The sequence below is a fragment of the Herpailurus yagouaroundi genome, unplaced genomic scaffold (genome assembly GCF_014898765.1).
Source record: "Herpailurus yagouaroundi ecotype Mexico unplaced genomic scaffold, PumYag 163, whole genome shotgun sequence".
NCBI lineage: Eukaryota > Metazoa > Chordata > Mammalia > Carnivora > Felidae > Herpailurus > Herpailurus yagouaroundi.
In genome coordinates this window covers 67,918,663-67,933,306 of record NW_024412404.1, presented here as the reverse complement: position 1 = coordinate 67,933,306, position 14,644 = coordinate 67,918,663, and the positions used below count along the sequence as shown (strand labels likewise).

General features: G+C 61.8%; 1 protein-coding gene across 2 annotated transcripts in view; it reads right to left on the bottom strand.

Annotated features, from left to right (window-relative positions):
• Positions 1-1,054: 1,054 nt before the first annotated feature.
• KNDC1 (kinase non-catalytic C-lobe domain containing 1) overlaps positions 1,055-14,644 on the bottom strand; it is a 64,786-nt gene continuing 51,196 nt past the window's right edge. The window contains exons 20-30 of one of the 2 annotated variants that reach the window (XM_040486869.1): positions 13,904-14,124; positions 11,752-11,865; positions 10,535-10,682; positions 10,239-10,418; positions 9,496-9,702; positions 8,976-9,058; positions 8,550-8,700; positions 4,349-4,471; positions 4,205-4,264; positions 3,268-3,425; positions 1,055-1,981 (exon numbers count right to left, since the gene is read on the bottom strand). In XM_040486869.1, coding sequence (XP_040342803.1) covers positions 1,750-1,981; positions 3,268-3,425; positions 4,205-4,264; positions 4,349-4,471; positions 8,550-8,700; positions 8,976-9,058; positions 9,496-9,702; positions 10,239-10,418; positions 10,535-10,682; positions 11,752-11,865; positions 13,904-14,124 — 1,677 coding nt within the window. In that variant the 3' untranslated portion in view covers positions 1,055-1,749. The remainder of the gene's footprint in view (positions 1,982-3,267; positions 3,426-4,204; positions 4,265-4,348; positions 4,472-8,549; positions 8,701-8,975; positions 9,059-9,495; positions 9,703-10,238; positions 10,419-10,534; positions 10,683-11,751; positions 11,866-13,903; positions 14,125-14,644) is intronic. The other variant, XM_040486868.1, reaches the window with a different exon arrangement.

Sequence of the window (14,644 nt, the reverse complement as noted above, 5' to 3'; positions counted from 1 at the left end):
TTCCCCAGAAATACTAACAGCTGGCTGTTCTAAAGAATCTCCAGTTCTGAGACTCTAGAGAACAGCCTTGGGTCTTGCAACGATGTGCAACCTAAGATCGGTGGCGCCTGGGACGGTGCCAGGGGGCCTGATCTCCCCGTGTGGGGGCCGTGACCGCACCTTCCTGGTCCCTGTACACCTGGCCGAGGGGGTCTTCTGGCCGCTGAGCAAATGCTCAATACCAGCTGTTTGGAATCCAAGCCACCTCCTCCACGGTTCTGACGTCACCTCCTCCGAGTTCTGACGTCACCTCCCCCACGGTTCTGACGGAGCGCTAGCGAAGGCAAGCTGTGAGAGCCCGGGCGTAGGCGTGTGCAGCGCATGCTGGCTGCTGGCGGCAGATGGACCTGGGCCACAGGCCTGAGGCCCCCAGATGGGGCTGGGGGAGGCTCTCAGGGCCCAGGAGGCCTTGAGTCGGCTTTGGAGCTGCTGTTTGTATCCTGTGTGCTTTGCTAGGAAGCAGAGCCTCGAGGGCCTCACCAGGAACTGTCCTAAGGGGTGGGGGTTGGGCAGGGGCCGCGGGCACTTGGGGGGCTGCCGGTGTGGAGCCGTGAGGTGCTCCCTCACCAGCAACCAGAGGCGGGGCTGCCTGCTGGGGCAAGGGCTGCAAAACTCAGGCACCCCCACTTGGCAGGAATGGGGGTGAGCTGAGCTGGGCCCCTAAAGGGGAGGTCTGGAAGGAGGTGGTCAGGGGAAGGGGGGTGTGTGGGAGGTCTGGGGGTAGGAAGGGGGGTGTGGGGGAGGTCTGGGGGTAGGAAGGGGGAATTTGGGTGTGGGGGGAGGTCTGGGGGTGGGAAGGGAGAATTTGGGCGGTCAGGAGGTGGGGAGAGGGAGGTCTGGGTGGAAGATGGGTATAGGTGTGAGGTGTTGGGGGGGGGAAGTCTGGGATGTGGGAGGAGATCTGGGGGAGGTCTGGGTGGAAGGGAGGGGGATGTTGCGTGTGGGGGGAGGTCTGGGGGTGAGGAGGAGGAGGAGTTTGGGGGATGGTCTGGGGTTGGGGAGGGGGTATTTGCGGGGGTAGTAGGCCTGGGGTGGGGAGCGGGAGGTTGGGAGACAGGGGTAGGTGTGAGGTATGGGGGAGGTCTGGGGGTGGGGAGGGGGGTTTTGTGGGGTGGGAGGAGGCCTGAGGGTAGGAGTGTGGGCCCAGGCTGGGGCTTGGGCCACTGGGAAGGAAGCCTCAGGGCCCCAGGGGAAGGTTTCGGACACCCCTGGAGCCTATGGTTGGCATGGGGGTCAGAGGTCAGTTTGGTCCTTGGTTGCTGGGCAGACATAAGCTGGACTCAAGAAAACAATGCTCTGAGTCAGGGTGGGTGGCTGTGGGGTTTTGGGGGGGCGGGATCCCTGGAGAGTTGGCAGAGAGCGGTTTATCTCTAAGAAGTATAAGTGGGTATGTGGCTCCTGGGGAGTTTACTTATTCTATTTTTGTGTTAATTTTAAAATATAGTTTTAAACTAGCAGCAATACCCCAACCTCCACCAGAGCCCCCATCCTCTCCCTCTCGGCAAGGCCCTCGGGCCTCCACCCCCCAGAGCCCCCCGGGCATGCACCCCGACGCCCCGGCTGGGCCCTGGCTCCTGCACTGGGGGTCCCCCGTCCGGGGCAGCAGACGCTGGGCTGCACGGGCTTCCTGGGCCTGGACGGCAAGCGGGCGGCTCTTTTCTGCCCCAGTCCTGTCCCCGATTTGGCATTCTCATCACATCCACCGTCCCGTTACTGGAACGTGGCTTTCATTCTCCGTAACTTGTCCTGGATCTTGCGGGAGTGCTTCTCGCTGGTGATCTGGTGGAAGGAGGCCCTGTTGTCGGCCGCCAATGTGGAGATGTCGGCCCCGCTAAAGCGGGCGATTCTTTGCTTGAGGTAGGACTGCAGCTTGTGGTCGGGGGCAAACGTGTAGGGGTTCTCCTGGAACGCGTGGACCTGACTCACCACCTTGGCTATGTTCCTGTGTTGGGGAGAAGTGAACCGTTAGTTCGCACGAGGCCGTGGCTTGGGAGTTCCCGGCGCGTCACCGGAAACGTCTAACCCAAACCTCTTCTGGTATCAGCTCTGGGTGAGTTTCCGTATTTATTCTGACGGCCAAACCTCGTTTCGTTACTCAGGCCTGTTTGTCTACCCGCGCTCCCATCCGTCCCTCTGTCCATCCGTCCACTTTCCGTCCCACAAACATTTACTGAACGTCTGTGTCGGGTCTGGTCAGTGCTGAGGGTTCCGACGTGAATAGACCCCAGTGTCAGCCATCCAGGGCCCGCAGAGGAGAAACGTGAGGTAGGGAGATGCAGGGGCCACTGGGCACATGCTCCCCCCCAGCTCTGTGTTCAGGGACATCACCTGACAGCTCAAGAGCCACCACCGTGGGGGCATTTACACCCCGGGGCTTGGCTGACACTGTGGAGCGGGGCTTGCCTCCCCTCAGAGCTGCAAGTTAAACAGAGGCCACACAGCCCCAGAGGTGGGGGTGGGGGCCGTCCAGGAAGGGGGGAAGCCGTGGGCTCCACACACGTCTTCCCGTCGCGACTGTGGACGGAGATGGTCCAGTGTGGGGGACCAGGCTCTTGGATCCAGACGTACAATAGAGTTAAGAAGAGGCCTCATTAGGTCTCATCCCCTGTGCCTTCTGGATCGTGGCCTGCCATTCTGCTGACACGGATTAACGTGCACTGTGGTGTCTCTTAAGCACTTTTTAAGTTGGTGACCGAAAGGAGGCCTTGCACATAGCAGGTTGGAACCGCTGGGCTCCAAGGCCCCTGGGCCGTGCCTGCTGAGGCCAGCCCTCCACCCTGAGTGCAGCTGGACTGTGGTCTGACCAGCTTCCACCTGACTGTGCACGTGGCTGGTGTGGAGAAGAGACGGGAGGAGAGCAGGGTGGGTGCGAGGCTGGGGGGGTTGTGTGTGTGGGGGGGGGGGTGGGTGCAGGCCCACTGGAGAAGGGCTGGCCCGGTCCTGAGACATGCGGGGGCGTCTCGGAGGAGGCCTGGAGCTCCCAGGAGAGGTGGGCTGGAGGCCGGGCTTCTCCGGGCATGCTCGCATCCTCCGAGGCAGAAATGAGCAATGGCCCGCCTTGGCTGGGACCGCCGCGGTGGCTTTCACAAGCGGCCCCCGGTCTGTACCTCCCAGGCATGCCGAGCGCCCAGGGGTGTCGGGCAGGGGAACCACGGCCCCGCAGGAGCGGGCTGTGTAGACAGCTCTAGCGCGAGGGGCCCATGGGGCCATGGGGAGCAAGGCCCTCACCTGAGCTTGCTCCATCTGTGGGCCCCGTTAGTCATGGTGAAGCCCCCCGTCTCCAGCTGCTGGATGTGCATGGCCAGGAGGCGCGCCGAGGGCAGAGTGGGCTGGGCCCGGAAGCGCCGTCCTTCCATAAGACACAGGCTGTCGCTCTTCAGGAAGACCTGGGGGCCCAGCCGGGGGCGTGGGCAGGGGGAGACAGGTGAGAGTCAGTCCAGGGCCCTCAGCTCAGCCAATCCCCTGCATGGGGCTGCACAGCACTGATTTCCATCCAATCCAAAGCATGCCTGGGATGACTGGACGGGGGTCGGCGGTGCGGATGTCTGAGACTGGCAGACACGGGGGACCCGGACATCCAGCAGAAAGCCGCACGCGTCCCGGCATCGTTTCCTAACCTACTCTCTGCCGGGCTCCAGCAAACAGCCAGGTGACCCAGCTGCCCAAGTGACAATAAGACCCAGGCCGGCCGGCTTCAGGGACCTGTTTCCGGCGTCAACCGAGGACACGCAGCAGCCCTCCCGCCCTGCAGGGGGCCGGGCCCGGGGTGGGGGCCGCGGGGCCTCTGCTCCTGCTGCCGCATCCGGGGAAATGCCCACCGTTCCAGCACTTCCTCGTTTCTGATCTCATGAGGCAGGTGCCTCTGTACTTGGGGAGAAGCACCGAGGCCAGAGGGCCAGTTCAGCTCAGTCTGGTCCTCTGGGCACCTGTATCCTGGGCACTGGCCCCTGGGTCTCTGCCCAGCTGAGTGGCAGAGGCCTCATGGGGAGGCGTGCAAGACCAGGCTAGCCGGGCTGCTCCACGCACGACTCCGAGGGGGCCGTGCGGCCCGGGCGCCACGACGCAGACTCTGCCCGGTGAGCCCCGCGGAGGTGCACGCGGTGTGTCCTTAGGGGAAGCCCCAGGTGGACAGAAGCCGCCAGAAGCTCAGGCACAGCACCAGTACCTCCACGGCTTTCAGCTCTTCCATGACCTCTGCTATCTTCGCGGGTAGGATTCTCCAGGCCTAAAAGAAAAGCACAGTGAACCCCCGTGGCCGAGCCGGTGCCCACACGCCCGCCCCTGGCCAGCGCCCCTGGAGGTGACTCACGGGGGACTGCCTCACTGCGAGGTGCTCCAGGCCGCCCAGGATCTGCATGGCTGTCGCAAAGTTCCTTTGCTCGTAGCAAGACTTCGCGATCAGCAAAAATTTGGACAGTAAATTCACCTGCAACTGAAACCAGAAAATGACACATTCGGTGTGTTCCGGGTTAAGACGAGCCGGTAGACAGCATCTGAGGACCCGTTAGAGTAACCCAGCACCAGGGCACACAGGACAGGAGGCCCACCACCCGTGTGGGGAGGAGGCAGGTGGGCTCAGGTCTCAGAGGATGGCTGTGAGGGGCAGGAGGACGCTCATGACTCGGAAACACAAAACGAAAAGGCGAGCACCCAGTAGGCACGAAGATGTGAAAAGAAGTCAGCCTCCCTTCTCCAAAGCAAAATCTCTCCCAGGACAAACCTCTGCTCTAGGAGTGAGACACACGGGGCAGGGGGCACAGCTTTAGGACCCAGAAGGGCACCCCGGAGCCGATGCATCTCGTGGCCAAGAGCAGCTTCTCATCTGCGTGGCGCGACTCCACTGCAGGAAGGGCTTCAGCGCCCGACCAGGGGGTGGGTCCACGGGCCCCACTGCTCCTCTGCGGGTGGCCAGTCAGCAGATTTGGCAAATTCACCAGATTTGATAGGAACACCCGGTGGGATTCTCATTCCTAACTGCGTGTGCCATTTCAGAGGCCTGAGGTCCTGGGTTCATGGACCCACAGATAGCACTTGGATTTCACACACTTCCAGAGGCTTCTAGAAGATTCTAGAGAATTCAGCTGACCCCTCATTTCAGAGCTGCCTCACCCTATAAACTGTCACCAGGGCCAGGGCCATCCTTCAGGCGGGAACAGTTGCCTGCCTGTGGGTCCCAACCACATGTCTTTCCACTGGACTTGACCTTGTCTGCGGTGATTCTGATGCCATCGAAGGTCACACAGATGGGCCCCTGGAGCTCATCCACCATGGTGGCCTCCCAGCTGTCTGGCCTGAGTGCTTCTTAAAGGGTCTTGGAAAACATTTACTCGCTCATACTTTTTAAGTTGACATCCCACTGTTTTCTTCATATATTTAAACAGATGCAAAATAGGGGTGCCTGGGTGGTTCCATCAGTTGTGTCCAACTCTTGATTTCGGCTCAGATTTGTGGGATTGAGCTCGGTGCCAGACTCTGCTCTGACAACACGGAGTCTGCTTGGGATTCTCTCTCTGCCCCTTCCCTGCTTGCGTGTGCTCTCTCTCAAAAATAAGTGTTTAAATAGATGTGAAGCATGTCATTTCCAGCACTTTCAGATAAAACTGTTCCATCACATTTTTGTTTTTAAAAAAAATGTGGTAAAAAATATGCAGTAGAAAATTTACTCTTGTAAGCACTCTTTCTTAGAGCTCCGCAGCGTTAGTGACACTGGGTTGTGTCACAGATCTCTAGGGCTTTCTTCTGGTAAAACTGAGGCCACAACTGTCAAACAGCTACCCCCATCTCCTGCTCCCACCTTTCTACCTTCTGTCTGTGTGGCTGGAACACCCCCAGAGATCTCCTAGAGCGGAATCACAGCATTTGTCTTTCTGGAACTGGCTTATTCCCTGAGCATGACGTGCTCCAGGCTCAGCCACGCCAGAGCCTGTATCATGACTTTAATCCTTTTTTTTTTTTTTAATGTTTATTTATCTTTGAGACAGAGAGAGACAGAGCACGAATGGGGGGAGGGTCAGAGAGAGAGGGAGACACAGAATCCGAAGCAGGCTCCAGGCTCCGAGCTGTCAGCACAGAGCCTGACGCGGGGCTCGAACTTGTGAACCACAAGATCATGACCTGAGCCGAAGTTGGACACTTAACTGACTGAGCCACCCAGGCACCCCGACTTTATTCCCTTTTAAGGCTGAATACTATTCCATAGCGTGGATAGGCCATATTTTGTCTACCCACTTGTCCGTGGATGGACCTTTGGGTTCTTTCTTTCTCTTGGCTGTTGTATTCTATCACTTGGAAAATCACCTGAAGAAGTCGAAATGCGGTTTTGCCTTCAAACCCACCATTATTCACCTAGAAAAAGTCAACAAGTTTTTCTTGAAGGTGACAAACTCCACACCGTTTCCTGTTCTTCACCTCGTACTTCCATTCCGTTTTCCCCAGCGCGTCACGTGCGTGGGATGTATGCTGTCCCCAGGGCCCCGCTGCATTCTCTGCCTCAGAATTTGAATGTTGACAGTTTTCTGTGACCACAGTTGACAAATGGAGAAGCCAGTCTTCTGGATTATTCTGACATCACGGTAAATAACACACAACACGTGAAACAATGCATACGTGGGAACGTGACAAACACTTTTGTTGAAGGTTCGCGTGCAGTTTCCTTGGAAACATGTGCCGCACAGGCTCTTGGCCCCGGTGGTTCCTGCATGCGGCTGAGTACTGCCCATTTGAATGATTCTGTCTTTTGCTTGTGGGGACACAGGGCCCGTTCGCGACAACAGGAGGCGTTCTGCCCCAGTGACACCATGGTCCCTACTGTCCTTCCAGGCTGGGTGCCCGGGTGTGCTCCCAGAGATCCGCTCCATCGTGCTGACCGCCGGGCCCGCAAAGGTGTCGTGCCGCTCCGTGTGGGCCTGCTGGGCAGGCACCCGCAGATTCGGGACACCAAGCTCACCTTCCCTCTCAGGCTGGGAGGGGGCCTTCGTCCCTCTTTTTGGGGACTCACATAGGGATAATCCTGGGAGGGCCGTGGCGTGGCTGTGGATTGTCCTTGGACCTGTCCTTGGAAGTCCTCGTGAGGACTAACCACACAGGCCCCTGTTTGAAGACCTGGTTTAGGGAAGCTACGTTCTGATGTCACGGTATTTGTAACGTCGTGGATTAGAACAAACCGGGTAAGCCCAGGCTCCCTGTTCCCACATCTTAGAGAAGTGAGGGCTAATAAATCTCTAAAGTGCGAAAATTCTCCCCTAAGGGGAAAAATGTAGAGAACTCTGCACTTGCTAATGGGTCTTGGGTTGCCCTGTGGGTTTTGGGGTCAGGGGGACGCAGAGAAATATTAAAAAAAGAAAAGAAATCGCAGACAGGTGCTGGAACAGACTTTTCTGTGCTTTGCCATGTGATGGGGGGGTGGTGGCCCCTGTGGGCTTGGGGGCGGCTCCGGGGGCAGAATGATGGCGTCCCCCACCCCTGAGCTCCCCTGTCACGCTCAGCCCAGGGGCAGCGGTGATGGGGATCTCGCAGGAGGAGCCCTATGTTTGGGCCAGAGTTTGCCCTCAGGTTGCTGCCGCCTGCGGAGTGGTGGGAATCCGCCCACGGGAGGAGCCCTTGTGGTCCCAACCTCATTCCTCAGCATGCCAGTGTGGCAGTTCAAGTGGGCAGGACTCGGCGATGCCCCGTGCCGGGGCTGGCCTCAGGTGGCAGGAAAGCGGAGGCCTTCGGGACGCACCGGGGCCCGGGGACTCCGTCCTCCCCCAGCCCCTCGTGAGTGAGTGGGAACCCGGAGGGAGGCGCCGGCTCTGAGGCAGGTGACTGTCCCTCCTGGCCTGCCTGGTGCGCTGCCGGGAAGCAGGTGGGTTAGTTCAGGCTGAGAGACTGGCCGTCAGGGGGAAGGCCGGCGGGGCGTAGAAGGGGCCCTGGAACGGCAAGACCTTCACCTTGACTGGACCGCTGACCCGTTTTGTTTATCCCACGAACCTGCTGAGAACACGCACCGTACTGGCTGCAGGGCTGTGACAGGAACCAAGCTGGTCCCCACCCTCGAAAAGTTCAGGTTAGCGGGAAGGCCGGGAGTCACAATTCCCAGCCCTGCGGCTGCGTACGTGAGTGTGAGAGGGAGTGTGGGTGTGTGAGTGTGTGTGAGGGAATGGTCACGTGGCTGTGAGTGTGTGAGGGGGTATGTGTGTGAGAGAGTGCATTTGTGTAAGACTGCACGTGCACGTGTGACACTGTAGGTGTGCACAGGCACACGTGTGGAAGTTGCACGGACGAGGGGCTGCCACGGCGCTCAGAGCCGGTGCGCATTTGCGGTGTTAGGGTCGGGGTGTGACAGACGGTGCCCGGCAGGCGAGCCGGGTGGTGTGCCTGATGCTGTCGACAGAGGCTGTGACGTGGCTCTCACCCTTGCTCGGGCGGAGTCTGAGGCTGCCCCGTGCACGGAGAAGGGACGACTGGGGCCCCCCGCGAGAGGCCGCGCCCCTGCGGCTACACCCTGGCCCTCCTGTGAGACGGGCACCCACCTTGGAGGTGTGGCTGGTCACGATTTCAGCAGCCACCCAGGTGCTGACGTCGTCCGCACTTCTCAGAAGCTGCAGCAGGTACTTGTCCTGGACGTAGTTGGGCAGAAACAAGCTGCACGTCTTGGCGGTCGGAGGCTCGGAGGAGCTGGCCCTGGAAGAGACAGGCGTGTGCATGCCGGTGAGGACGTGTGGCCGCGGCCCTGCCCGGGCCCCGGGGGCCGCAGGGGGCTCTCTGGACCCGGGTGGGGCCAGCAGGATGGGCTCTGCGGAGCGGGGAGCGTCTGGCTCCGAGGACGTTTGTGACATCGGCGTCTCCCTTTGGCCAAGAGTGTCCACGAGACACTCAGGGGAAGCCCCCAAGCCCCTGCCACCAGCCATCTGTCTGTCCCAGAGCTCTGGGGTGACGCCCCGCAGGTGCACACTCACTTGGGGATGGCCACGCTTTTGTCCATGACGCCCAGGGCCCGGGAGTTTAAGAAGTGGACGGGATGGCACTTTTGAAACAATTCCTGTCGGAGACAAGGACGCAGATGTTCAGGGCACCTTTCCCAGGGGCCTCGTGGACAAGGCAGCATCTCTGGGGGCCTCTTTGCCCAGCCGTGGTGACAGCAGGTGGGATCATTGGGTCACCATCACCACCTTCACCCGCCAAGTGACTTGGGGCCCGGGATGGCAGGACACCTGGGGGCGGGGCTCAGGGCGCCAGGAGGGAGGAGGCCCACAGGGCGCCCTCTAGCGCTCGCGAGGCGGGAGTGTCAGGGACGCGGGCGCCGGTGGGCAGGGGGAGGGCTGGGAGTAGGAGCAGGGTCCGGGCCTTTCCAGGGCGCAGCCCCGCCCGCCGAGTTCACTGCCCTCCGCACGTCCGCCCAGCAACGCCAGAGAGCCAGCGAGGGCGCCCGCGTCCCTCCCCGTGGCGTCCCCGCGCCAGGCTGGCCGGCCCCGTCACCTGCTGCAGCAGCGTCAGCTGGGAGAAGAGCTGGTGGGTGCTGTACTCCGTCAGGAAGTAGGGCCCCTTTTCATTGGCCTTGGCATAGGGGCCGTAGAAGTCCTCGAAGAAGCAGGGCTTGGGCAGGGCAGACGCGATGGTGTACTGGCGCTCCTTGTGGTGGGGCAGCGCCAGCCCGTTGCCCCGGGACAGCCTCCAGGGGAAGCTCTGCAGGGCGAGGTCAGAAGGTGCTAAAGGGGCGGGAGGAGGAGCCCGGAGGGGAGGGGGTGGGGGTGGGGAGGACCAGGAGGGCTCCAGGCCCTTGCTCAGAGAGAGAGAGAGAGAGAGAGCCGCAGAGCCAATCTCTGCCACCCACCGCTCTGGGACACCTGTCCTGGTCATTTCAGCAGGTCCCCCCCTGAAGAAGTGTGGCGCCGTACCCATATATTATGGGCAGGTCCCTTCAGACCCGGTCCCTCCGTCCTAGGCCATTTCCTGGCAATGATTTGTTCCACTCATCAGGAACGTGAGGTCATCTGAGCACCTGGCCGGGGCTCCTGCATTGTCCTCGTCCAGGGCGAGGGCGGGCGGGAAGTGCCAGCCTCACAGGGCTGCACGTGTGTCTGTACGTGTGTCCACACGTGTGAGTGCACAAGCGCGTGTGTGAATGTGTGTATGCATGCGTGCGTGCACTGCGTTCTCTGGGCTGTGCTGCCTCTGCCCCAGGAGACCCCCCGTCCCCCCAGTCCGGGAAAGGCCCCCACCTTCCGGGAGATGCCGTCTTCCGAGAGCCTCTTACAGAGGGCGTTGAGAGGCCTGGTGTCCTCCTCTGCCTCCTTGGGGCCCTCCAGGTCTGTGCCACGTGAGGTGCCCTCGGCCCGCCGGTCAGTGCCCACCTCCAGGAGGCCCAGCAGGCGCTCTGCAGAGCCGTCCAGGGGCAGGATCTGGGCAGAAGCACAGGGTGGTCACTGGTCACCCAGACAGGGCTGGTGGCTCTCACCCCGAGTCCTGCCCACGGGCATGCGGGGGCTGCCCCGGTGCCGGCTCTGGCCGCACTCACCTTGGAAGAGAGGAAGTCCTCCAGCCTGCCCAGGAGCCCGGAGTTCCGAGTGAAGTCCACGGTGTAGCAGTCCTCCAGCCAGGCCTGCAGGAGGCAGAAGCTTCGCTTGTAGATCTTGGTGAAGGTCGAGGTGGGGTCCTGGTGAGCCCTGGAGGCAGACGGCAGAGACCTAAGCTTTACCGGCTCTGTCTGCTGCTGGGGGTCACGCACTGCCCAGCAAGGGGGTGTGAGTGGGGTCTGAACGTGGCTCTGCCTTCGAGGGGTGTTTCAGCCCTATCTCGCCCGTGTCAGGGGACAGAAGAGAGAGGCCGTGGCCGCATAGCTGGGCCTCGGGCTCGGCGACTCGGGACAGGGGCCTGCTGCCTGTCCGCCAGCCTTGCCTGGCGCCAGTCCTGAGGCACCTGTCACCCCTGCAGCTCGGGCTGAGATGCCAGGGGTCTGGCACATGGTGTGAGCGCACTCCACGAGAGGCAGAGTGGGGGCCTGGCCCCACACGTGCAGGAGTAAGGGGTACGGAGGTCTCCCCTGTGAGTCCCCGCCCCAAGGAGGGAGGTGATGGCTGATGGGCCAGGCAGGCGCAGGGAGCCTGTGGTGACGACAGGCCAGGTCAGAGAACAGGTCAGAACAAGTCCTACATCCTTCACTGACTGCAGTCCTGGGCTGCCTATGCGCTGCTGCTGAGGAGGGCTGAGGGCCTGCAGGACAGCACCCCCCTCCCCCCGTGCCCCCACCCGGGCCATCCCCTCCCTGCCTCCTCCATTAGCATCGGTGGTCTCTTCTGGCCACTCTCCCCTCCTTTAAAACCCCCCCCTTTTTTTTTTTTTTTTAAAATGTTTATTTATCTTAGAGAGAGACAGAGCGTGAGCGGGCGAGGGGCAGAGAGACAGGGAGACGCAGAATCCCAAGCAGGCTCCAGGCTCTGAGCCGTGAGCACAGAGCTCGAACTCAAAAACTGCGAGATCAGGACCTGGGCCGGAGTCTGACACTTAACCGACTGAGCCACCCAGGTGCCCCAGCCACTCTCCCCTCCTGCTGCTCCCTCCCTTCTCTGGGCTCCTCGTCCCCTCGCACCCTCCCTCCTGCTCTGCCTTCTCCGGCCAGGCACAGCCATCATCCTGGCCAGGGTCGGCAGGGCCCCCCTCGCCCTTCACAGCCATTGACAAGGCGCCACGGGGTCCACCGTGCGTCTGTGTGGCGTCTCGTGGGCCGGGCCGTACCTGGACAGGGTGCTGTTGATGCGGTCCAGCAGGAAGTGCAGGAAGTCGTGGGGTGTGCAGAAGTAGCGGAAGGTGTACAGGAACTGCTGCACGTAGCCCTCCAGGAAGGCGTCGCTGGGGCGGAGAGGAGGTGCTCAGAACACTGGCAAGGCCAAGGCTCGGCCCCGCCCGCCCGCCTCCTAGCTCCATCCGTCCCCAACCCCGGGGCGGGCCGGGCAGGCCGCTCCTCCCAGGAGACCTTACCTGTGCTTCAGGTAAGCGGGGAGGGAGGGCCCGGCTCCCCCCAGCCCCCGTTAGCAGTTCTGAGGTAGATGTGAGAGAGAGCGCATGTGAATGTGCGTGAGCGAGAAGGCGCGTGAGTTCCGCGTGTGTGAGCACGTAGGTATGCGCGGCCCTTGCCAGGAGAAGCACGTGGAGAAGTAAAAGGTCGTGCGGGTATTGGTAACGTTGGGGACTCCCAACCATTTCTGGCAGGAGGACCTTCTTTAACGTCGAGTTTTCAGGCACCCTCGCTATCTGCTTCTAGAACCTGTTTGGGGGGACTCGTGTGCGCAGGCAGTGACCCCCGCCCCCAAACTGGAAGTCACTACATTAGGAAGGAGAGCTGCTCGTTGTGCCCCAAAGTTCTCAGTCTCTTCAGGGCAAAACCAGGCAGGTGAGGGAATGAGCGTCCCCCGCCCGCAGGGGTGCCCCAGGGAACCCCAGGGCGGGCGACACCATGCAGGTCAGTGACTGAGTCCCAGAAAGAAAGGTGCAGGGGTCCTGGTAAGGCTCCTGGAAGGGGCTTCGGGGTGGAGGCCTGGTGTCTGGAGGGTGAGGGAGCCTAGCCACCTGGTCACCCTGGGGCTCCTGGGAGCTGGGGGTGCTGCGGCCGGGGTCAGGTCCAGCCTGCCCCACGAAGGGGGTGCCTACGGGGTCTGAGCAAGGGCTCTCCCCTTGTTGGAGGTGCTGTGCACGCACATACGCAGCACGCCGCGTAATACCCCTCAACACACACATGCACACCCCCCAAGCACACACACACCCCACACACACATGCACGTCTCCTGTGTTGGCACAGCCCGCCCTCATCGGGCGGGTGGTCAGGGCTGGTCGGAGGACCCCCGCCAGGGGAAGTCTCCCAGCACAGTCCGGTACAGCCCACCTCTGGAGAACACGGGAAGAGGCTGCCATCCCGGGAGGCCCAGGACGCCTCTGCTCTCAGGGTACTTCCCTTGTCCCCTGACAGCCCCCAGTGTCCCCTGCTGACACCTGACTATCAGTTCTGGGACCACCACAGCCTTCAGCTCAAAGAGGGCCCCGGGAGCCCCCAAGTGTGTCACGGGCCCCCCAAAGCCAGAACCGGGGGAGGCCTCCACCATTGTGTGGGAAGGTAGTCTGTACCCGGCCCTGACCTGCTGGCCCCCGTGGCGTGGGCCGGGCCATCGGGTCAAGGGAACCTGCCAGGAGGCCCTGTGCCTGTACCAGGGGGACTCGTGGCTGTGCCGATGGACGGGGCGGGCACAAGGGAGGAGGGGCCAGGGGGCGGCCCGGGGATCCCTGCGAGCCTGGGTGTGAGTGGACTGGTCCTCCATGCTGCAGGGTGAACGCGCCCCTGTGCACGGATCAGTCAGAGTGTCTGAGGCACCAGTGCAGGGCTCTGCCGAGAGGCGGCAGCTGCAGAAATAGTTCAATGAGTGGCTGGGACCAACCGCACTGGCAGTCCCTGGGAAGCCACACGATTAATTAAGGGGTGTTTTGACCCGGCAAAGCGGATGGAATCCAGGCAGGTCTCTGAGGCTCCCGTGTGTGTTTAAATTCAGAAGTCCCCTGGGCTGTTAACTGTGCATCCCACATCCCCTGTCTCTCTTCCGAGGCTCCTGCCCCGGCACAGCTGAGACCCAGACGCCCAGGTCTACAGGTGCACGTCCAGCCAAGAGCCCGGCAGAGGAGGCAAGCGGCAGCTGACACGAGGCAGCTTAAAGTTCTGATTCAAAATTTCCTAAATCAAAAGAAGTGCCAACCCATCTCCGATGAGGCAAAGACTTTCACCTCATTCGCCTTCTGGGGGCCTGTTTCTTTGTTTCCATCTCCCTCCTGCTTCCAAAAGGCACGCAGGGGCCCAGGGGAGCCCACAGTCCCCCCCCACCCCCCCAGGGGCCGGGGGCTGCACCTGGAGTAGAGGTAGGCCATGAGCCCCAGGGGCGTGCCGGCCTGCAGGACGCGGGCCTTCCTCTGCCTGCCGCCGCGCGGGTGCTTGCTGACGTTGTAGAAGATGAGGGACGAGGACTCGTCCAGGGGGCTGAAATCCAGCGTGTCGCAGTGGGCCGCCGAGATGTTCACGATCACGGGCAGGGCGCAGGGCTCCAGGCCCCACCGCTCGGCGTACATGACCTGTGTGCGGGGTGGGGAGCTAGCTGCCTCTGGTTGACCTGCTGCCACCGGGTGCTTGCAGGACATGGGTGCTGAGTCACTCTGCATGGCTGTGGCTTCTCAAAAATCGCGGCACGTTTTCATGATTTTTTTTTTTTCCCAGGGACTGATTTCCCGGGTATCCACAAGAGCATGAAGGCCTCTTGAGGAAAGGGGAAAGATGGGAGGGGCAGGGACGGGAGGGGGCAGGGGTGGGAGGGGCAGAGATGGGAGGGGCAGGGGTGGGAGGGGCCGAGATGGGAGGGGCAGGGGTGGGAGGGGCCGAGATGAGGGAGAGATGGGAGGGGCAGGGGTGGGAGGGGCAGAGATGGGAGGGGGCAGGGGTGGGAGGGGCAGAGATGGGAGGGGCAGGGGTGGGAGGGGCAGAGATGGGGGGAGAGATGGGAGGAGGCAGGGATGGGAGGGGGCAGATATGGGAGGGACAGGGATGGGAAGGGCAGGGGTGGGAGGGGCAGAGATGGGAGGGGCAGGGGTGGGAGGG